We start from the raw sequence: 24,585 nt of genomic DNA on the forward strand, positions 1-24,585 counted from the left end.
GAAGATACAGTCATATCAATGCATAAAGTGCCTACATTTTAATCTAATTGTACACCCACTGGTAGTTCATATTGATTTCAGATGTTAAATTAAATTCTCCAGATTTAGAACTTGTCTATGAAGAGCTTTGGATATATCATGCCTGGATAGTGGTGAAAAAAAAAATATTTTTGTATTTTGTGTTACAAATGTTAAAGTTTTCTTCAAAGAAATTTGTCAGCTCTTTAGGATGGCTTTGTTTTTAAGGAGATGCAAGGTTAGACACTATGATTCCATATGGCCTAGTTATAATTGTCAAGAAACTGTATAATATAACTCTATTATTATTATTTTGAAGCCATAAAATAGTTTTTCTCTCTCTGTTTTTCTCATTTTTTTTCTTTTCTTTTTAGTTTTCACTGTTAAACTAGTTTTGGCTATATGATTTTTGTGATGTTACTTTAAATGAAATGAAACGTTGTAGATTTGTTTGCAATTTTTATTACTTGTATCATCATGGTTACCATTTTGTATTGTTTTACAATTTCAGTAAAGATTATTTTTAAAAAGACATAAGCTTTTGTTCTCCTTTTACTAAAACACATATGTGTTCATACCCATTGGTTAAATACTTCAAAAATCTTGATTCAATCATACTTACAGTTACATTTTCTTCCAAGAAGTCCTCACATTAAATATCAGGTAATAGGAAATGATGAAACTTACCCTTGATTAACACACACATGGACTGCAGGATTCAGAAAGAAAGTGTTCACACAACAAGAAAAATAGCTATTGTGCAAATGATTTTTTTACAAGACGAATGGAGTTTAGGATCACATATTTGCACTGCACGCTTCATATCAAATACATCACCCATTGCAATGTTTGCAGATAAGTACTCACCTCTGCAGTAACGTCCATCTGAAGCTAACTGGAAACCAGGTTTGCAGATACACTTAAAACTTCCATCTTCATTGATGCACATTCCATTAAGACACATGTTTCGTATGCTGCATTCATCCATATCTAAAAAAAAAACAAATGCACCAAGTCAAACAGCAGTTCATCATCCTTACAGAACATAACATTCTTCAAGTGACCTATATTATACTGCGGCAAGACACAGTCCCTTATGCTTGGATTTCAAGGATGTATGTGATGCCTGAATAACTGCATAGTTGAGAGGAATTTAATGAGTGTCACTGGACCAGGCAAGTCACTTCTTTGCCTTTCAAGGATAAACTACTTTAAGATAAAGTCCTCTTAAGAATAACACTGATACTTTAAAGGCTGGCATTTATCTTACAGTGAGAGTGATCTCTAACACTTTCTGTTGTTAAATATAGCAATGGAGACAGAAGGCAGACTCTCTTCTATTTGTTCTTAAAAGTAACAACTAAGACAGGGATGAGGAATCTGTATCCTTTCTTATGTTGCTCAGCGTTGTTCACCACTCACCATTTTGTCTGAAGCTGCTAGAAATTACACCTCAGTAAAATTTGGAGGAGGACAAGTTCCCACCCTGAGCTTAAAAAATGGGAATGAAAACATAAACCGGTTAGAGTAAACCAAAGGCTGGTATTTTGTTCCAAATGTGACCGGCCAGATGCTCACAAGTAGGACACAATAGGACATCTCAATCATGGTCCTAAACAAATGGCATTGGCAGATGGCCTTTGATACTGGAGGTACTATAGAACAATTATAAACTAACAGTCACAGTGGAACATTAGGGGTGATACAGACGCCATGTGGAGCCGATAGTGGTCACATCTGCAGTCATGTACATATGGCTCTTACACATGTTTCATTCTGTACTGGGCTTCTAAATTCAGACAAAATTCTGAATTTGAGTTTGTACACAGTGGCATTATTGTATAACACAGACAATTACTTCAGGAGCTGATGCAATTCAGTCTGCTCAGAGACTTTTTGGCAGCATTTTTAACGGAATGAAAAATGTTCTAGCAGATCATCACTGCACTGGTTCTTATTACTGTTAGCACATGGGATTTAGCGAGGTGATGAGAGGGAGATATTTCAATGAAATAATTTGATAGATTTCCAGATATATATCTAGGTAATATAAATACTATACCTAGACCAATATCAATACCTCAAAGCAGCTTGAATTTTTAACCATTCCCTCCAAACAAGGATGAAACATGAATTCCTGAAGGGTTTGTCTTGATTAAGGATGAACAACTAACAACTAACATTTATCACTGGATGATAGTAACATTAAAACTATCCTCAAAATCAAGATATTTCCCTTAATATTGCAGCTGTACTGGATTGAAATGACTGCTCAATACATGGCATGTTTACTTTTTTCTTACATTCTAAATCAGGCAAAAATAATTTATGATTTTTAAAAATGTATATCTATCCCAAACAGGAATGTTGGCACTCAGTCTTAGAGTTGAATCACTGAGATAATATTCTGCCAAAAAATGCTGCTACGACCAATGCTTGAATTTTTGTTAAATGTGAACAGATTGTGGACCCTCTCTCAAGGACTTGGAGAAATGTAATAATTTTTTTTTCTTTCAAAGTAGGGGGTTAACAAGCTTTTCAAGGCACTATGATGCAATTCTGTGTAATGGTGAAGGGAAATAAATAAATCCTTTTAAAATGGCTGATATCTTGCAGGAGTACCAAATCTTGAGATTTCAACTCTCTTGACCAAATTCATGCAAGATTTGGTATCTTGTGTAGTTTCAACACACCAAACTGTGTTTACATTTCTTAGAAGGGAGGCAAGCTTTTAAGGGCCAGGATATGTTGCAAGAGGCTCTCATCAGGCATATTAATGAGTTCAGGATGCTACATACATACTAAACAGCATTTCCAGGAATATCCATTCCCATCATATAAGCTGTGTATAAGATGTATTATTTGTCTTTCAGATCTCACATAGTTCATTATTAATGGAACCCCATATCCAACCACACAAATTAATTTACTTGCCATTCTGGGGAGAATATTTAAAGGCCACGTAGATCTCAACAGATGAGTTGGTGAATTTAACTTCTATATCTATACACTGTTGTAACTGAAAGCAGTTGGGGATTTACTGGTCAACAGTCAAGTAGAAAACAAACACACACACACAGACTCCAATGCAGGTAGTTACACAGGTGAAGAAGAAAGTACTCAGAAGGGATTTGGCAATCCTGACCTTCACAGTTCTTTCCATCAGCTGTCACATGAAAGCCAGCATTGCAAACACAGTGGAAGCTGCCATCAGTGTTGATGCATCGCCCGTTGTTACATATCCGGCCATTCTGCAAACATTCATCAATATCTAGAAGAAAGCAGAGACATAAATATAAGTACAGTGAGTTATCACCACAAAACAAAGCAAAACAAGCAACTTAATTTGGTATGGTTGACTCCACTCCTTTGAAATGAAAATGCAACCCAGATCAAACTGAAGACTTTAGTTGTGCTGACTTACATAGAAGAGATGTAAACATATGCATTTAATTTTTGCCACTGGAATCTAGTCCTTTAGTGTGCTTAACTTTGGATGCATCATGATAGAAACTGGGTTTTAGGAAAGATACCAGGCTGCAGGAGCTATATCAGAATCCTTTCAACTACAGCTACTTCCAAGTCATTCTACTAAACAACAATGGTCCACCAACACAACTTGGAAGTCTTTGTGATGACAAATGGAATACAAATATGACAGATTAAGCCAACATACCCAGGGTACCTATTCCTTCCACCCAGAATCATGCTGTCTGTATTGCAATAATCTGCTGTCTGTGTTGCAATAATTGCAATAATCTACTGCAGCTGTACCCCTTTACTCTGCCACAGGGAGCTTAACTGAGCAAAAAGTCAAACTATCCTCATAATAATGTGACCTCAAAATCCATCTTCTATTCAGATCCATTCTTAATGTTTGACAGGGGAAAGTTGGGTCCCAAAGTTAAATAAAATAATATCTGGTGGCTTAAAGAACTTTACTCAATGACAGATTATAAATGCAGTATTTTTGGACCAATTCTATATGGCCTATTGACTATCTTATATTGATGGGCTCTCATGGAATGGAACAATTCCTGATCCAAGTATATCTTTCCTCTCCAGGGTCAAACTCTGAAACCAAAAATGCTGCATATGCAACAGAAGGCATTGCATGTGTCTTCCTGACATAACACCATTCCATTAAAAACATTGTTCACAATAACTGTCAACTAATTGGCACATGTTGGCCCCAAGAAAGGCCATCCATAGTCAGATATAATCCCAGGACCACAGAGCTGTCAGCAAAAAAAAAAAAAAATCAGACATGCACTGAGCTGTCTCCATATTTTGGTAATACATCCTAGAGTTTCCTACTGTTTCATACAGTTATCAATATAAGGCTAGTGTAACACACTTTACATAAAGTTGTCTTTGAGGTTTTTTTTCCAGAAATGTCAATTGGTATAAAACCCAATGAGGCCACATTACACCTGTGTTAAAAGCTGCCAATTTGGTTCCAGGTGAAACCCAAGGTTTAGATGACATACTTCAAAGCACTGTAATTGCTTGGCTCCAAGCTGTTGGAGAGAAAAGAATTATATGATCTTTTCCGCTTGAGTTAGCGTGAGATTTGCCTATAGCTGTCATGGGGTCATCTTGGGGTTGAGCCTCTTCTACCACACCCTCAGTTCTTCAACGTGCTTGGTTGAAGAAACTGAAGAGGAACACAGAGATGGTCTTGGAGAAGGTATGAGGGAATCTTTAGTAAAGCAGGAGCTTAGCCCAAGGAATCAAAAAAAGAAACGATAGATTGCCCTGCCTTGATTCTCCATGGTATAAAAGGGAGGGAAGGGGGAAAACGATCAGGCTTTTAATATTCTGTTATTATAATCTCTCTCAATAGAGTTCTAGCATTTCTTGTTTCCCGACTGTTTTTGCTCAGAAACATCCTTTATGAGAAGGTCTAGGCAGAAAACAGACACATGGAAATAGAAGCTATTGCTGAATTGGGCTTCCATACTCCCCATTCCCCTCAACCCCATTAAGTGGATATTTGTGTATTATGGCCTACCTTTCTGTACACTCCACTAGAAAGTAGTTTCTATGACTGCTTTCCTTTCATATTGTTAGCAATTTGACTTTCAGGACTGGTGCCGGGGGGAGGATAGGGGAGAGTTTCTTTTCAGGCTTTTTGGCAAAATGACATGACATCATTGAGCCTCTTTTCTTCTTTTATAGCCTGTTGTGCTTAAACTTAAATTCTCTAGGCTTTGTCTTTTAATCCTTTGTTTCTCTTCTAGATCTCCTTAATCCTGCAGAGATTTCTAGATCTGTGTACTTCCTCTGCATGTTCCTACTACAATTATTAAAAAAAACACTAAACACACGATTCCATTAACTATATCTTGGAGCATAAAGATCATCATCTGCAAGCTGCTTTTACTTGTATTCTTATAGAAAAGTTGGCCCTTGTTTCTCTACATCAAAAGCCCAGTTTGGTCTTCTCTTTCTAGCATAGAATAGTTGAAGAAAGAACAGTATCTCGGTTTTTAATTCAAAGACATGACGTCCCAGGAGTCTAAAGGATTTATCATATGTCACCTGAGTTCCCTTGCAAACCAAGAGCCAGGATGAGATTCTACATGATGGAACTGATGTTCTGGACTTACTTGAACATTATTTCACATTACATTCCAGGACTGAGATGAGTTGGTCACTCTGGTTGACCACCTCGGCCATAAGGGAGATTGGGAAAGTATGTCTCTGTTGGCTCTCTGATTTTCTCAGAGTTTATTCACCAATGATTACAAATCACATGCAAGAATTAATCATTGGGAGGTTACTGTAGTGTTTCTAATTGATAAGATTAAGGGTGATGAGAGGTTTCTGTAACTCCTTAATACTAACATAATGGCCACAACAAGGTTCTGTTCTATATCCCATGATTTTTTAACATTTATCTAAAAACCACACCAGGGATTGGTGTGAATTGTCCCTAATGCACAACTATTTATTTCACCTCAAATCCCAGTTAAAACTTGAGCACCTGTCTGGATTCAGTTGAACAAATAATCTCAATAAGAAGTTATTTTATATCGAAAATCAACTGTGTCTGAGGCTAAGAGATTTAGAAAATTGTGCATATATCTAAATAAGGCTGAGTTAGTTTTAGCTTCATACTTTTGGCATGCTCTCAGAGGTGGCCTTGGTCCTAGATTCTCATTCTGCTGCAAACCCCAGTATCATATTTCATTAGCTTTAGATATGAGAAGAATGCAGTGTCCTAAATTGACTACTGTACTACAAACTGTCAATCCAGGACTACCCTTGAAGACAGTACACAAGCCAAAAGGAATCTGAAACCATTTGTTGTCTCAGGCTATTCATCATCTGAGACTGGAGGAAGAAATTATCAAGCAACATCAGTTCTGCAGGATAACATCCATGACTTTCAGTAAAGTTAGGAACCAAATTGAGATATTAGTCTTGAATTTAAGCTGTAATCCATTTGGATCTTGGATATCTGAGACCAGACATCTGCAGGAGGGGTAAATGGAGAGTAAATGATGGAAGCAGTATCCTGCCATCATGATGCGAGCTCTGCCATTTTTGTACCCGTGCCCTGAAGTCACAAGCACATACGAAAAGAGTGGAAGGCGCATCACACAGTTTGCCTCTCTTTTCGTTTTAACAAAAGCCTTCAATCCTGTGGGTGCCTCTGTCTGTACATCTTTTCTCTCATAAGAACCTCTGCCCAAGAATAAAGTAGCTCTAAAACCTACAAAAAGGGGGTCTCTGAAAGTGATCTCAAAAACAGGAAGGTTCATGCAAATCTAGGCGGTCTTTCAAACCACCCATCAATTAACACTCGAGCACAGATAGCATGTGTTAGCTATTGGCGGAAATTAATTTTTAGTTCAAGTACTTCAGCTGCTCTGACTCTTCAACATAATTCCTGGTGGAAATCATGTAATTCCACCATAAGGTATTGTGGACTTTCACCCGGTGCACTGATCTCTGGGGTTTGAACAGGCCGAATCCTTCTTTAACACCATGCCAGAGAGATGGGCCTCCAAAATGGTTTCAATCAGGTTCCACCTTCCTTTATCCCAGAAAGACCAGAAAAAAGCATTGCACCTGAACATTATATGCTTACTAGGGCATCCCAAAAGACCATTTTTATTAGCCTGTTGTAACACCCTCCCACCTGTCCTTTTGTAGAGCAGGTTTTGTGACATTCCTGGATGTTTCCCCAGGATTTTGGGTCAGGAGGCTAGATGAGCTCTGCTGTTATCAATGTGATTTTTCTGTGAGTGGAGTTATTGTTTATCCTTGGGTGCCTAGGCTGTGGGTTTTTCTGTGTTTTAATCCTTGCCAGCCACCCAGAGACCCTTGTGTGAGATGGGTGGCTATATAGGTCATATAAATAAATAAACAGAATTCCTAAAGAGAACCTCTGCCCATGGGGTGAGAGGGAAATCAGAACTGTGGGTAGAGGACTGCTGCACTGCCTCTTTACAGAGATATTTGGACTTCATACATTTCTCCAATCACAACCCAAAATTTAGGCAGGGCTGAGGATGGCTACCTCAACCTCCTAAACAGGAGGTGGAGATCTCAGGAAGTTAGCCAGGTTCTTTATACTGGCTAGTTATAAATATTGTTTTATGTTCATATGATTTTACATACGAGATGGTATATTATTTTGGTTATGATTTTGATGTATCTATTGATTATCATCATTTTATTTTTAAGTTGCTCTGGTCTAGGACCATAATAAACTAAACTAAACAAACTGGAAAAAAAAACAGTGCAAACCAGAACAATTTAAGGCAGGGTTGTTGTTTTTGTTTGTTTATTTTGTGTTACTTGGTTCCAAGTCAGTCTTGACTCCTGGCAACTGCCTGGACACCTCCCTGCAGTTTCCTTGGCAAGGATTTTCAGAAGTGGTTTGCCATTGCCTGCTTCCTAGGGCTGAGAGAGGGTGACTGGCCCACGGTCACCCAGCTGGCTTTGTGCCCAAGGCGGGACTAGAACTCACAGTCTCCCAGTTCCTAGCCTGGGGCCTTCACCACCACACCAAACTGGCTCTCTTTAAGGCAGCAGCTACTATGCATAAAGCTTTAATAAGAAAACTTTGCCTCATTTTAAAGGCCAGTAGGAGCTCTTTTTTCCCCCCTTTGGCTGATCGGGATATTTTTGTGTGCCCTTTATTGTTGTTATATATGGTCAGTATTGTTGCAGCTTGTCTACTGCTGTAATGGTGCATCAGGAGCCATGTAGCTGAAAACTGGCATTTCAATGGAAATTGAATATGCTGTTAAAACTTCAGGAAACAACAACAAAGAGTGGTGTGTGGGTAGCAGTTTTGGTATTTCTACAGGGCTGTACTCTACCTCGGCATTCTGTCCTCATCAGGGTACTCTGATATCCAGGGCGACACTGGCATATGTAGGAACCTTGTGTGTTCACACAGTCTCCACCAATGCAGGGATTTCTCTCACATTCATCAACATCTGCAAGAGACAGAAGATATTTCTGGCAGGCTTTGGCAAGCGGTGTGGAAGTTTCCTTTCCTGACTTGCTTCACATATGCAAAGCATGCTTTTGAAAAACCCAAACAGTGTTAAACAGTACTCTGGTTAAGAATATTCATCTTTCATCATTTCTCTGCTTGGGTGAACTTAGACTTATCAGAATGGACCTCTAAACCCATACTTTTTTCTTGTCAGAATGAAATCTGTTTCTCACAGATTAGCCATGTGGCGCCAAAGGTTTCCCAGCAAAATGTTTTCCAAATTCAGCTCGTTTGAGAAAGGGAGCATGCAGCCTCCTGAAACACTCAGCTGAAAAATGACAGAAGGGAAGGGAAAGAACAAGAAAAAGTACCTGGTATGACATAAATCTGATAGGTGGACATACCTATGCATTCTCCTCTAAGGTCCAATTCAAACCCTTTCTTGCATTCACAACGATAGCTTCCAGGAGTCGGAATACAGCGTCCGTTAATGCAGAGATTTTGATATAACTGGCAGAAGTTGACTTGTGGCCGAGTGACATTCACTGACACAATACCTGAAATTTTAAAAATGTAAAATTCAATATCGGATGCATTTGATACATTTTTTAAATGTAAATTTAGTTAAAATCTACCTGGTTATTAGTGATTACATTGAGATTGTGCCCACAGTTGGTAAGTATGTTGTTACTGCAGATAGCAGTTCTTAATCTGACTAACAGACACTTCTTCTTCCTATTAAGCCAAGTTCTTATTCATGGTGAAGGGTTTGTCTGCAACATACCCACTTTGGAACTAAGCTGATCTGCTCTGATATCTTCCAGTACAAAATAAGCTGGATTTGCAGTCTGTAAAAAAAAAAACCTTCACAACAAATAGCTTCTAAAACACATTCATCCTAACGTGTTTTTTAACAGATTACACTTGGTTTCTCAACAAGCATCATCTTCCAGGGCCTCAAAGAGATAGAAGACTAGAAAAGGAAGGGAAGAAAGTATCAAAATATCTCAAAGTCCTACAGAGCATAATTAAAAGTTAAGGGGAAAAATGAATGTTTGGGGGACCTTCTGGGCAGAAGAAAACAAAATGTACAAAATTATTAGGATCTGCTGTTATCTGGGTAACCTGAAACGTTGCTTGCTTTACGAAGAGTCATAAAGGACAAAGAAGTTGGCAAGAGCCAAGTTCACTGTTAACAAAGAACACAAACCAGATGAAAGATAGGATTAAACCAGGGGAAAATAAAGTTTTTAAATTTAGTTTTACCTGGGGGTCTTCGAGAAGGCAGAATCCCATCTGGTGGAAATACTGGTGGAAATATTTCAGATGGGAAGATAGAAGGTGGTCTGGGGACAATAGGCGTGTCTGGTCTCCCAGCTGGCAAACTGCCATATATACATAATTTGCGGAACTCCTCTGAAAGAAAACACAAAATTATTGAATAAAGAGTGACCAGCCATTGCTTTATGTTGATTTTATAGCCAATTAGGGACTAATACTCAATATTACATACAGCTGTCACGCTGAGTTATTAATGCACTCTAAGTAGAACCATCTGCTAAATTTGTGCCTGAATATTCCTGTTGCTAAAGAATTGGTGGCATGTACTCAGTTCTTGCCTCGAGCAACAGTTTCCCCAAATATATATTGTGTTTGCCCCCACCCCCATTCCTGCAAACAAATTGACCACAAATTTAAGAAGGCCATCCCACCTGCCCCCCAAAAAACGGGGGGGGAAAGCTTTTCTGACTTCTCACTGTATTTTCAGCAAATCTGAAAGAACTGTCCCATTTGACAGCTAAACCATTTGTGGAGAAAACAGTATTTTTTGTGGGTAACTGAGAACTGAAGATGACTGGAGCAATAGTGTGACTTCTCCTGGGGAGGAACAAAGGGAAGGAAGGAAGTCATACTGAAGTGCTGATGGGAAGGGCAAGGTGAAAGATGCTGCATGGACCCAAATGCTCAGAGAAAGAAAAACCTCATGATTTGGGCTACTCTGGCTGGGAAGCACAGAGTCAGATAGAGAATAGGAAGTGCTTTAATGCTGCACCACAGTTGGTTTCCGTGGACTGATGGTCCCCAGGGCTTTGAGTTTATTCAGTGAACCTGCCAGGCACATGTGGGAGTTTTTTCGAAGAAGCAATACCATCTGGTCATTGAATGGTTGCTTGAGTGAGAGGAAAAGCCTGGTGCCTCAGGAAATCAGGAGTCATCTATAGTCTCCTATCATTCCAGGGGAGGGGAGGGCATCTGAAAAAAGAAAAGCCAACCAAATTATACACTGCCCTTTCTTTCTCTACGATGGGTACCAATGGAGTACAGGTAGTCCTCACTTAACAACCACAATTGGGACTGAAATTTAGGTCCCTAAGCAATGCATTCATTAAGCGAATCTGGACTCAATTTTATGACTTTTGCAGTGGTCATTAAGCAACTCACCACAGTTGTTAAGTGAATCACATGGTCATTAAGTGAATCACACAGTCCCCTATCGATTTTGCTTATCATGGTGATCATGTGACCACAGGACGCGGCAACCATTGTAAGTGTGCAATAGTTGCCAGGTATCTGAATCACGATCAGGTGAATGCAGGGATGTTGCAACATTTGTAAGTACACGGAAAGGTCATAAGTTGATTTTTTCAGCATTGTCATAATTCTGGATGGTCGCTAAACAAACAGTTGTTAAGTGAGGACTACCTGTAGAAGTAAGGCCTTCCACTGATAGTATAAGCATCCAAAAAATACACTAATAAGGCAAACGTGAACACAAGCAACATGATCCTGATCCACAACTGTATTTTTGAATGACTTTTATCTCAAAATAGCTGTCATTTTCTTAGTAGATATAAGACTCTGAAGCTCTTTCTGAAGATGTCCTATGAGGTGGAGGATGGAAATGCAACATATCAAAAATTCTGGCTTCATCCACTGATCAGAATATTATGCCTTTCCAAAACTCTGTCTTAGCTAATAACCACTTCATTGTCTGATTCTAATCAAAATAATACCATAAAAACCAATCATACCTATGTTTACACTTGAAAAAACGCTCAAATCAACCCAAAGCCCATAACAGGGCAAACTTTCTATTAGGGCCAGCCAAACTGATACAAAAGGACCCACTTCCTCCATTTTGGGACTTACAACAGCTTTAAACAGCCCACCTGTTCTGTTTTGTTTAATGTTTTTCTTCTTCCACACCCTTTTTTTCTATCTGGCATCTTGATGAAGAGCTCTGGATAACTCAAACGCTTCCACACCATTTTGTATTATTTTGGCTGCTCCTAATTAAGGTATCATCCAGCTGTATATTTGGGATAGATTTTTCCAGTAAAATGTATGACCTGGCTATAGATTTGGAATTTATTTATTTTTTTAAAAAATACCATCTAGCTTTCTTGGACAGACCATTATTGGCTGAGCTACAATTAATTTCTTTGTGCCATCTGATTCACCAGAGAGCTGCTATAAAAGAGCGACTGGTAATAACAGCTGAAATAATTTGGCTATCTTGCAATTAAAACAAATCAATTCTCACGGGAGGGCTATCGGCCAGAGTCTTCCTCATGTGTTTCCTCCTCCCAGGACTGTGTCTTAGCTCCAGTCATTACAGTACTTTGCATTTCCCTATAACATTTCAACAGAATCCCCCAGTGAAAAATTAGAAGATTTTAATACATCTAAATGGCAGATCATCAATTCCATACCAGTAGCACGAATGGGGCACATTTCTGGGGCACTAGTAGCTCCCGGAGACCAGCATCGTCCAGCATCACAGCAGCACTGGATTTTGGTGAGCACCTGCTGGAGTTGATTGTTGCAACGGCCATTGATGAGAGAAGTAAAACAATATCCTGGGCGTACATCTGTTCCAGGGAAGAAATGGAAACATCCTTCAACTCTAGAGAATAGTTTTTTGGTGGATAAAGATAATTTCTCTCCTTACACATACATCCCTCTCAACAGGGGATCTACCCATTACATCCAGTAGTTTGCTAAATATTTTATGGCTTGGTATGAATTATAGTTATATACTACTACAATATTTTTGTTCTTTCTTCCCTTATCTCTCATTCTCTCCACTCCTTTAATTTTGTCTTTAACTCACAAGATGCTACTTCCTGAGAAATCTTTACCTGGTCCCTCTGGATCACAGGTCCCATTTCCCAAAAAATTCAAAGTGGGGGGGGGTGAGGTGGGGGAGATAAGCTTGTATCTTTTCTTCTGACCTGAAGGCTACTGCAATGGTTTGTAGTGGGGTCAACATTTAAACCTACCACAACTCTGGGTGGCTCACAACGTAAGAAACAATAAATACAATATGACAAATAAAAAACAGGAAAATAAAGAACAAGAAAAAATAAAGATCATGAACAAGATGAGGGTCTGGCCAGCAGCACACACAACATTCTACAGCACCTTTGCCCAAGACCTGTAAGAAAAGCCAGCAATTTAAGGTCTTCCAGAACACCATCAAGGGTAGAAGCCACAGATTTCAGGGGAACCTCATTCCCTCTGCATCCCAAAAATGTGCAGTAGAGCATAAACAAAATAATATTGGCTTTTTTTTAGCCAACTACATTTCCAATCCCCTTTGATTAACCAAGTGGGAGCTTTCTGCTCCAAGGTCTTTTCTCCAGCAAGATAAAAACAAAGCATATGCAAGGTGGTGCTGTGATAATTTCTGAAGGGCACTTCTCAAGACAATCTTCACATCCTAAGGAGTTCTACACACATCATCACCCCAAGCAGCAGATCTTTATTGGCAATGGATCTCCTGTCCATTTAAGACCAAGCCTTTCCAAAACAGTCTGCATTCTTATTGAAAAGAGGGAAGTGGGAAGGCTGAGGAGACTGACAGACAATCTCGTTGCCCCCACTAATAGAAAGGTTTCAGGGTTCTGTCCTTTTCTTCCATAAATGCTGCACAAGAATGTGACTGAACCTTGGTTAGCCTCTGGAAGCAATATAAAATATGTCTAGTATCAACAGTACAGCAATTCAATAAACTATGTAAGGTTTTACTCTGGTTCCTTCAGAAAGAGTTGCTACTTCCAGCAATCAAAATACACTATGTGGTTAGTCTCTCTTGTTTATTTCCTTTGTGGGCTTTCTGTAGCAGCAAAGAAACAAGAAACACAAAAGGAAGACCCGTAGATTCCCTATTCATTTTCATGAATGAGGCAGGGCAATGGGTTAATAAAACTCTTGCCTGAAAGCTCCTCATGAGTGATTTCAAGTCAGACTAATTTTAATTTAAATTGAAAGAGAGTTATACGTATAGCATTTAACCAGTTCCATGTTGGCAGCATATGTGGGGCATCCTTGGGAAAAAAAATATTTAGACATACATCAAGAAGAAAGATGATCTAGAGAAAGAAAGCTAATGAAAATGAATTAAATTAAACATCCTGGGACAAGCAAGTGTCACCTATTCCTGCATTCTGAACAGCATTTTCGGCATCTAGAAAGACAGGCATTGTAACCTACTTGCCTTTCCTCTTCTAGCCCCTGTTCAAGACACAACACAGATGGCAAGAAAAGATAGATATGAAACCCAAAGGACATGTTTTGAAACGGTTTAAAAAGCAAGGCACAAAGCAGTCACACAGAAAGCTTCAAAGCTGGTCCTTCTTGGCTTATGAGATACCATCTATTTTTCATATTTATATAAAACTGGAAGACATCTGTGTTTTAAAAACAATTGGAAGAAAGATACTGAAGTTCAACTCTGGCAGCAGCCATTAACAAAAATCTTTAAGTCTGGAAGACCGAGGAATTCCTGGAAATGCAAGGGACAGCAGGATATGAACACCCAGTATCCAGACATTTTTTTTCCTAGAAGAAAAATCTGCAGTGTTTTATGTTCATCCTTCTGGAGTGGCAGTACTAATATGTATGTGTCAAGCCAAGCTACCTTCCTTCCCAGTAAGATAATGGCAAAGAATTCAGATAGGAGAAGACTGCTGATACTAAGTGCAGCAGACGGCAAATTTGGGGGGTCAGAAAAAACTCAATCTATTCTCAAACTTAGGAAGCACATTTCTCCGACATGGAGCTGGGCTACATGGAATCACACCACACTCAAAATTTGGGTTTTAGAGTTCATACCTTACTTTGATGCATAAGTCACAGTATTGATTTAACACACTATTTACAATCTAGACTAGAGACCTTTTTTTAATTATTTCAGCTGTGTCACCCAAGCATTTTAGCCTAAAGTTCAATACAGACAATGGATTTTGATTAGAAAATGGACATGGAATAACTTACATCATAAATTTCTAATAATGTATTAGAATGTATTAGTTTTATGATCTTTCAGATTCATTATTTATCTGTCCATATTTCACTACCTGCACCCAATCTTCCTATTTGTATCATATATTTCTCATATTCTTTCAAACATACAGTATATAAAAAGAAAATGGGAAAAAATGACTGGACACAAGTCAGCCAAAACTAAAAAAAAAAAAAAAGATGGCAACTTTGATGGGACCAATGGTATTGCAGGATCTTGGGAAAGACATTCAGGCTTTTATTTAGAAAAACAAACATCCAGTGACCCAAATAAAGTTGGGCTGGTTGGTCTAACACATTACCATATGCAGATATTACCCTAAGCGCACTCTGGATACAAAAGTGTAGAATTTTTGCCTGAATGGTGTGAGCATAGCTGTTCAATCTTACGAGCAGTATCTATATGTGTGGTGCATCTGTGTGTGTGTGTGTGTGTAAAAGAGAGATTTAAAGTAGATTTCCATGGAGCAAAATCTCTTGGGCTAATGTTGCTCAATCAAAATCATTATTCAAAGCTATGCAGTAAATTATGGCATTATCTGCAAATAAGACATGCGTATGTCAGGGAAAGCAGTGAGAAAAAATTTGCAAGGCTATTTTTACGTGATTGCACTTGGAAAGAAATGTGAGGAACTCATCCGCCCACCCCAATTTCCATCAAAAATGACTATCTTTATTTCTTACACTTTGGAATATTCCATCCATCAGATTGTACACCTTTCTGAATGTCTCCTTAGCAATTTTTATAAACGTGCCTATTTTGAGTAAAAAAAAATTTAAAGGAAAAAATAATTTAGGAAAGGAAAACGTGTTCTGGCTAAACTCAAATGACATGGACTGGAACTAAATATGACTGGCTCTGGAATGTATTAATCAAAGGAAGGATTGGATTATGTGCTGTTCAGCCTTCACCTAAAGCTATAGGCCAAGAAAACTCTAATGCCTTGCCCTGTCAACCAAGCTTTCATTTAGTTGTCCATCAGCCCTCAAAGGTTTCCCCACAAAGGTCAAGATTGAAATGATACATGCAAAGGGCAAGCAAGAACAATGCAAGTCAATCAGTATTCTCAAAACTGTTTATAAAACTGGGTTGGCTCCATTTTGAAAATACACTGGCAGATATCATCCAGAGGACATAATGTACCCAAGATGTTATGCTGAACATTAGAGATATTCAGCAAAAGAATTCAATCTATTTTGGAATAAAGGGGACAAGGAAAAACAGAAATAAGTAAGACTTTAAAAACAAACAAACAAAACAAAACATGGTCTGAAGCTTTGAGCAATTATTGCACAACCAGTTTCTTCCTGTCAATTTCGGTATACGACAAGCAACTATGTGGTTTGATGCTGAGTAATAAAACAAGTCTGTTTGTAAAGGAAGAGAAAGGTCACTCTCAGATTCTTGTGAAGAACATGTTGCAAAGATAATTGTTATATTGGCAGCCTACTGTCCATTTAAAAAAAAGCAGGTTTTCTGAATTTCTGAGTCTGAAATCTAGTAAATCAGTGCAACCCATGCGTGCACTCAAATCCCAGTACTTTTGCTTTAAAATACTTGTACGCTTTAAAATGTTGCCTTTGCTTTAAAATACTTTAAAATATTGTATGGTATTTATTAAAAGTATCTGTTTATGTCGTAGCTAAGAGTCAACAATGACTTGATGGCACATAATCAACCCATCAGTTTACAACCCCCACCTTTCCTTTCAACATATAATCAAAACATTCAGGGTGACTATGTCTTTTTTTTTTTTAAAGCATCCTACCAATAATTAAGAGAGATAAAATAGTTATGAATTTATTCTCCAGGGAATCAGGAAAATATATCCAGTCAGGCAGGTCGAAGGTATAGCTCATCTAGTGCTGCTGATGGGAGTCCAAGGGAAAAGACTTTTTTTTTTCAGCTGCAGAAAGGAACAGTGATGAGTGACGTTGGCTTTCGTGACTGTGATCCACTGACAATATGAAGCATTTGATTTGGTCAAGTCTGTAGAAGTAGTTGCCCAGTAGAAATTAAGGCTTTTATCCTCTAAATAGTTATTTGCCCAGTAGAGAGTGTGGTCTGTAGTTTGCTGTACTTCATGGATCATTTTTTGAGTTTCAGACACTGAGCTCCAAAATTCTAAACCAAACTTCATGTTCTTTTCATCTAGGACTTTATCTTTGCTTCCTACAGCGCCACCTTATTCTAACAATGATGTAGGATTAAGAGTCAGATCATAGAACTAAGCCATAGTAACAAGGCATGGGAAAGCCTGAACAGGTCTTCTTGCTGTCGGAAAACTTACAGCCCACTAACTGGAAGTTACAGCACACATTCTCCCGTATAATCAAGGCTATGCCTCCCAAGTCCTGAAACAGTTGAACCAAAGTAGAGTGCAAAATGTTTTCCTACAAACTGCAACCAAGGACCATAAATTGAGGAAGACTGGTGTATGTTATAGATAATTATGGGGGTTTTTTTCTGCATTGCTTTCAGCTCTCTAAAAACAGGTGATAAAACATGGCACAGGACTGGCATATGTCTCCAAAAGCAATCAGGGAGCCCACCTATTGCTACCATACGTTCTACATGATGTATGTCTGATCCCCTGTTCCAACTATCTGCCTGACCTTCCTAGAGCATCTCCTTGCCATTCACAATTCTCTTGTTTGATTCCTCCTCCTCCTCCTCCAGTTCCCAGTTCATTCCACTTGCCAGCTTTCTTTTTGCCCTTCACCTGCCTTAGCTCCTGAGGTCCATGAGGCTGCAAAAAAAGGTGGTCATGGATCAATGTGGGCAGATGTGAAAGACAGGCAATCTAGGGCAGCAGAAGAGAGAAGTAAACAGTGACTAGGCACATAGGGGTGAAGGAGAAAAGTGATCTGAGATGTAACAGAGGGCAGAATGCTCTTTTTTTATCCTTTCATTATCCTCACTGCAGGATCTGCTTCCTATCTCCTGTTTTAAAATCTACTGTCTGTCTCAAGTCCAAACCTTTTCAGCTTGAGTTGCTCCAGGATGGAGCTATTTCTCAGGCATCTACAGTTTCCTGCAAGAGGAGTTGCTTTCCGCCCCCAAATTGTACTAAGAAACCCTTTCAGAAAAGATGTTTCAGTTGAGAATATGGTTGATGTGGAACAGGAAAAGGAAGAGAGCTGTTTTTAAATCAAACCTGATCCTGGCCAAGAAGAGCTTTACAGCTGAATTACAGGCATAGAAAATGCAGAAAAGGAAAAGGACTTCTGGACTAACACAGTGTGACTAATTCCAGACTAGATCTTTTGCCCAGTTCCATGGGTTTTGGCCAGCATCATTTAAATACTGCAAATGTAGAAGGTACAGAACCAAGCTATCTGTGGAGAATTAGTCGAGTTTTGTCTTGAAAGCGTTGCTGAAATTAAGAATGGCTAGGGGTCTGGAATAACACCTTCACTATTCCTTGCCCTTGCTTAAATATCCAGTCATTACATTAAAATACTTGAGTCCAGAGACATCACAAGAAAGGCGCTAAGTTCAAATTCTGTAAGAAATATTGTCACCCTATTGCATTGACAGAGGAGACATTGCTTGATCGAGATAATTTGCCCCACAAGCTGCTAAACCAAGAAAGGGAATATATCCAAACATTCTTTGCAACTTCATTAATAAGGCTGGGGCACATCCCTTCCCATTTCTTTTAGGCATTCCAAGAGTAGAACTTGGATCAAGATTCCAGTTCCTGATAGTTTGGCTAGCCGTACTCTCATTCACATCCCGGACATGAAAGCAGAAGACAAGATAGAAGACAATCCAAATGAGTCCAAAGCTATATTTAAAGCAGGGGATCACAACCTTTTCACTGGGCTGGCACCTCCCAGAGCGGGCAGGACAAGGGCAAAGGAACAGGTGAGATCAAGGACAAAACTAATTAATGAATTAATTAAATACAAGATAGCTACGTAATAAATTAATTTTGTTGTTGTTTATTCGTTTAGTCGCTTCCGACTCTTCGTGACTTCATGGACCAGCTCACGCCAGAGCTTCCTGTCGGTCGTCAACACCCCCAGCTCCCTCAGGGACGATTCCGTCACCTCTAGAATATCATCCATCCACCTTGGTCGGCCCCTCTTCCTTTTGCCTTCCACTCTCCCTAGCATCAGCATCTTCTCCAGGGTGTCCTGTCTTCTCATTATGTGGCCAAAGTATTTCAGTTTTGCCTTGAATATCATTCCCTCAAGTGAGCAGTCTGGCTTTATTTCCTGGAGGATGGACTGGTTGGATCTTCTTGCAGTCCAAGGCACTCTCAGAATTTTCCTCCAACACCACAGTTCAAAAGCATCTATCTTCCTTCGCTCAGCCTTCCTTATGATCCAGCTCTCACAGCCATATGTTACTACGGGGAACACCATTGCTTTAACTATGTGGACCTTTGTTGTCAGTGTGATGTCTCTGCTCTTCACTATTTTATCGAGATTTGTCATTGCTCTTCTTCCAAGGATTAAGCGTCTTCTGATTTCCTGACTGCAGTCAGCATCTGCAGTAATCTTTGCACCTAGGAATACAAAGTCTTTCACTGCTTCTACATTTTCTCCCTCTATTTGCCAGTTATCAATCAAGCTGGTTGCCATAATCTTGGTTTTTTTGAGGTTAATAAATTAATACGATGTAAAAATAAAGCCCCCTTGGTGTCCAGCTGATAACTTCATAGACATGTCCAGGGGTGTCTGCACAGTGTGTTCAAAGAAGTCAAGATGGTGTGGTTGAAGCTCTGCCCATTTTTATGTACTTCTCTGTACTTCTGTATAAGGTATTTGGCCACTACTCATACTAGTTGGTATGAACCAGGTCTGAACTTCCTAAGGTTTTTGAAAAGGTATGACTGCCAATTGGGACTTGTAAGATAGTTCCTCATGTATTTAGTACTTTTTGCACTTTTATCATATTAAAAATTAGAACCTGGCAGCAAATAGTGGAGAAGCTCCTAGGACCATGAATAAGGCATGACAGATCATAGGCTGAACGCCTCTGATTTAAAAGAAAGAACTCATGCAAAATGCTTTGCTTCCTTGCTGGCATTCAAATCACAAAATAGTCTTCAAGATAAACCAAGAGGGATACACACAAACTTAGACGGACCATCAGTTTGGGAAATGTTATAAAACTGCTAACATTTATACTTTATTTTTATTCATTACAGTCTGTTTTTCAAAATTAAAAAAAAAATCTTAGGTGGCTTACATGGTCAAACTATTAAAATAAATAGAAATGAATACTCTTATAGAGAACCTTGCCACGTTTTCAAAACCAAGGACCAAGCAGTGGCATCAGAATCAAGATAATCTGGTTTGGGAGGATATGGAAAGCAGGACTGTGACCACTCTGGTAACACGTCAAATGCTGGAGTCTAGAATTCCAAGTGCCAACAGCTTCAAGAATAATCACAAATATATCTGCTTCTCCATATAGAGCAAAAGATATTTTCATTAATGTACATATAACATTTTATACTGGGTAATTAGCAATGAAAATGCATTATAACATACTCTTTTGAGGTCCAAACTACAGTAGACACCAAATACCACCCTAAATTTAAAAAGGCATCCAAAATGAATCACCTCCCAAAATAAATGCTTTCCAGATTTCTAAGGAAAAAGTAAATTTTATATGATTGGTTCTATTCCATGTTAGTTTTGTTCTGCATTTTCCCCTCAAGTGACCCCTTCTGACATTAAGTGATATGTAAAATCTGCATTTGGAAAAGTGCACATATTGTATTTCAAACAGGAACACACAGAAACTGTCCAGACTTAATAAAAGAAAGACATTAAGTCATAAGAGCTGCATTCTTATAATCCCTTCTCTCTCTCTCTCCCCTTCTCTTTTCTTTTAACGAAGGGAGTGGTTCCTGATTTTTTTCCCTTAGTCTCTGAATACTTTTTTCCTTCTCATATTACATCTGTGTTTCCAATACATCACAGGCAAAACCAACGTAAGTTGCATTCTTATTCTTGTAGACTACTGAAATATGCAGCTCCTTCACATACTGTTGCCACTGATTAAAAAATGCACATATCTTATCAGGAAACATTGGGTTAAATGAAAATAGTTTTGTTTTGTTTTTAAAAAAAGGTATTTTATATATGTTTCTTAATAGAACATTAACTTTAGCCAAGGACCCTATTGTGGATGACGGAAGTTGTAGGCAATAACATCCCGATGAATTGAGTTCAAGAAAGCTGTCGAAAAGGTATATCAGATGTTGGAATGATAGGAAACTCTTTAATTGATTGGGGGTTTTTTGGCGGGGGGGTGCTTTTTAATCAATTACATATGCTGCTTGACCTTAGAAGTAGTGGGAAACGGGTATGAGCTCTAGAGTCAGACAATTTTAAAACACAACTTCTAACCCAAATCAAAGAGGGCTGTTTCCTTAAAACAAACAATCCCCCCTGGATTTGCCAATATCTAGTTAGAGGAAAGCAGGAAGAAAGCTGGTCCAAGTCTTGCTCCTTCTTGTCATGAGTACTGATGGCGAGCAGGAGGGGGCCTCTATCCGGGGGGGAAAACGCAGGCGTAGTACTGAGGAGTTGAGCAGCCATTCAAAGAGACACAGATCAGACCCGCCTTAGCTTTCGGGGTTTATCTGTCTGGGTTTTTCCCACGCTTCTTCAGTTGGTTAGGATTCTGCTTAATGTAGCAGTAATAAACACTAGAGGCCTACTCCTCGTCTCAGCGTGATTTCTGACTGTTAGGACACTTCTAAAGCTGCAGAAGGGAATTCACATATGAATAACCATTTTACAAAAGCTAACCCCAGTACCTCGAAAAATATTAACATCACATTTCTGTGAAATTCTGCATCTTTTCTTGGATTCAAAGAGCTGGATTCTGTTTGTTGCTTTACACAGACTTATCCATATCCACACCTGCGCTTGCAATTCCTTACTCACCAATGCATCCAGTGCCATCTGGGGTCGTGGAATATCCAGAAGGACATTTGCAGAAGTAACTGCTAATAGTGTTGGAACATTCGCCCCCTTCACAGATGCCAGGGATGGTACTGCATTCATCAATGTCTACGGTTTTAGAAACAAAGACGACTTGGTCACTTTAGCATGATTATTTGAAAACGGTAACATCACTAAAAATGTAATGGCAATTGCCTCTATGAAAGCTGCCCCAGTGATGATCAGTCACATACATCAGAAAATATATACATAGTACATAGATAAAATGGTGATCTTAAAAGAAACTTCGAGCCCCCTTTAACAGACATCATACAAAAGAGCAGGTTCGCAAAAACAAAACAAAAAAACCTGCACATAAGTATATTTTCTTTCAACTCCTGATTTTCGCCTCTATTTACTATGAATAAACCTAGCTTTACAATTTGGGGGATGGTAACTCTGGGGGAGCTGGGGGTGTCGACGACCGACAGGAAGCTCTGGCGTGGGCTGGTCCATGAAGTCACGAAGAGTCGGAAGCGACTGAACGAATCAACAACAACACTTTTAGAAGGTCTTTATTTATTTTGTGTTACAATCCATCAACTTCATGAGAACTTCCTGAAAGCAAGTGACTGACTAGGGTGGGAAAATGAATAAAGCAGGGATGTTCTTATGTTCAGGTACAAGTTTCAGCCATTCAGTCTCTTAAAGCATATCCAAGAGCAAGGGGAGCAATACATAAATATGCATCAGAGTCCAACCCCCAAAATTGCTGAAAATGGTAGGAGCAGAAGCAAAAAGTATTTTCTACAGTAAAGTAAACAAATGTACTCCCCACACATCAGGAATTGGAGAAACATTGTAACTTCATGGTAGTTTTTATATGTATGTATGTATGTATGTTAAAGCTTAAACTTCTGTTTCTAGGAATGAAGTGATTGAAGAGCAGTTCTGTCATTGTAGTACTCAAGGCCCTGCAAATAATATATAAATTAAACTTTGGAACATAGTAATTTTATGGCACCTTGTTGCTAAGGCCAGCATTATTTGCCTTTGCATCAATGAAACTAGAGCACGTGAAATGATGACAATGGTATTTATATTAATGTCAACACTAATATAAACAGTGATATACTGTTTGGATTAGACTCAGCCCTATAATAAAGCCTGGAGATTTTGCTTTCAGTAAAGCCAGACTCCTGTGTAAACAGAGGCACTACCAGCTTAAAGATGAAATACTTGAAACTAATCTATTGACAACTATAGCCACCACTCACCATTCCTCCCTCTCTGTTTGATAAGGACTCTATCGATGTCCTTATCAAACATTCCAATTCCTACCATTTGATTCTTATTTTTTAAAATCTTTATAGGAATATGATCCATCCTGGGAGGCAAAAGTCACTCCCTATACAGCATTCAGGAAGAAAACAGCCGATGGATTATAGTGACATTTTTGCAAAAACGTGCAAAAAATCCCAGTGGGGTCTTCCATATCTTTGCTGATTAGCTCATCATCACAAATATAACAGATTGCCAAGATCATGTCTATAAATATAGTTTCTTGTTGCCAATGGCTGCTAAACAAAATTTAATGGGTGACCAATGGGGAAAGATTTTGGTAAACAGCATGAATTATTTGGAACATTTTGGATTTACCAGCAAGAAAGATCTTGCCAGGTCATTGGCTGCCATAAACAATGGACAGAAATGTAATCTGGATTACAGAACATGCCCTCAAATGTTAGAGTCTCTGTTGACATAAGCCATATTGTTCTAGCAAGGGCTACTCCAGGCAAACAACCTAGTTTATCCATTTTACTTCTAGCTCAGACTTCTCCAACCTGATTCCCTTCTGATGTACTGAAGTCACAACAATTCCCAGACTGCATGGCCAACAGTTGGGTACTACTTCCAACATATCTCAACAGTTCAGAAGGACTATCCTTTCCTTTGTGCTAGACTTAGGCATTCAGGTCTATACCATACAGATGTGTGAAAGCTCCAGACCAAGAATAATCACCTTGGTGCCTTCTAGAATTTTTTTGGAGCACAACTCCAACAAGCCCTTGCCACTGGCCATGTAATAAGTAAAAACATATGGAGAGCATATGGGGAGCATCATATTATCTCACCCTAGTCTACATTTTTCTATGGCTTAAGCCATAAAGTAGAGCTTGCCACTCATAATTCTAAAATCTTTAGAATTATATATTTTGTATTGAAAGATAGTCATCTGCCACAGCTAGCCAGCTGGCTTCTCTTCTCCCAGCCATTCTTCTGGTTTCAAAGGCCAGGTAAGGAAATAGATAAGGCAGACAAAAAGGATAATGTAATAGAAAGCAGCGTTCTTGCATTTAGTCATTACAGTCTTTTCCCATCTGAATCAGAGTAAACTTGATCATTAGCCTGGGACTGCCATATGAACATTGCAGTTCTTCCTTTCTAAAATAAAAGTAGTCTGCAGTGTTTATTGATCTTCAAAGAGTTGAGGTAACATTGAATAAGAAAAGGTGACTATTGAAACTGGTAAGAATTGTGTGCTTATCTTTCTATTAAATTGTAATCATATTAAATTGTATTAAAATTGGAACAAATTTGAAACGGCAATTAGATTATGGGGCTACACAATTTTGGACTTTGCGTTCAGGGATGTAGACGGTCTAATCTGATCCTATTGTGAGGGATAGCGTGGCCATCAACGGGCTAACTTAAACCGCAGTTCTGTCAAATCTTTTCCCCCTTGATAGTAGAAGTCTTTTTCAGCCATTGTTTCTGCAGTTTGACTTTCACAATTTTAACTTTTTTTTAAAAAGACATCTGTCTGCTACAGTGTAATCACATCAAGTAAAAATTGCTCACTCTTAAACCCTTCCCCCCAAATCCCT

General features: G+C 38.8%; 1 protein-coding gene across 1 annotated transcript in view; it reads right to left on the bottom strand.

Annotated features, from left to right (window-relative positions):
* The window catches only part of FBN1 (fibrillin 1), a 173,034-nt gene that overhangs the window by 88,487 nt on the left and 59,962 nt on the right, over nucleotides 1-24,585 (bottom strand). The window contains exons 8-14 of the mRNA XM_063314449.1: nucleotides 21,701-21,826; nucleotides 12,193-12,351; nucleotides 9,746-9,895; nucleotides 8,884-9,036; nucleotides 8,358-8,477; nucleotides 3,164-3,289; nucleotides 886-1,008 (exon numbers count right to left, since the gene is read on the bottom strand). Of these exons, the coding sequence (XP_063170519.1) occupies nucleotides 886-1,008; nucleotides 3,164-3,289; nucleotides 8,358-8,477; nucleotides 8,884-9,036; nucleotides 9,746-9,895; nucleotides 12,193-12,351; nucleotides 21,701-21,826 (957 nt within the window). The remainder of the gene's footprint in view (nucleotides 1-885; nucleotides 1,009-3,163; nucleotides 3,290-8,357; nucleotides 8,478-8,883; nucleotides 9,037-9,745; nucleotides 9,896-12,192; nucleotides 12,352-21,700; nucleotides 21,827-24,585) is intronic.

This window comes from Candoia aspera, chromosome 13, assembly GCF_035149785.1.
Source record: "Candoia aspera isolate rCanAsp1 chromosome 13, rCanAsp1.hap2, whole genome shotgun sequence".
Classification (NCBI taxonomy): Eukaryota; Metazoa; Chordata; class Lepidosauria; order Squamata; family Boidae; genus Candoia; species Candoia aspera.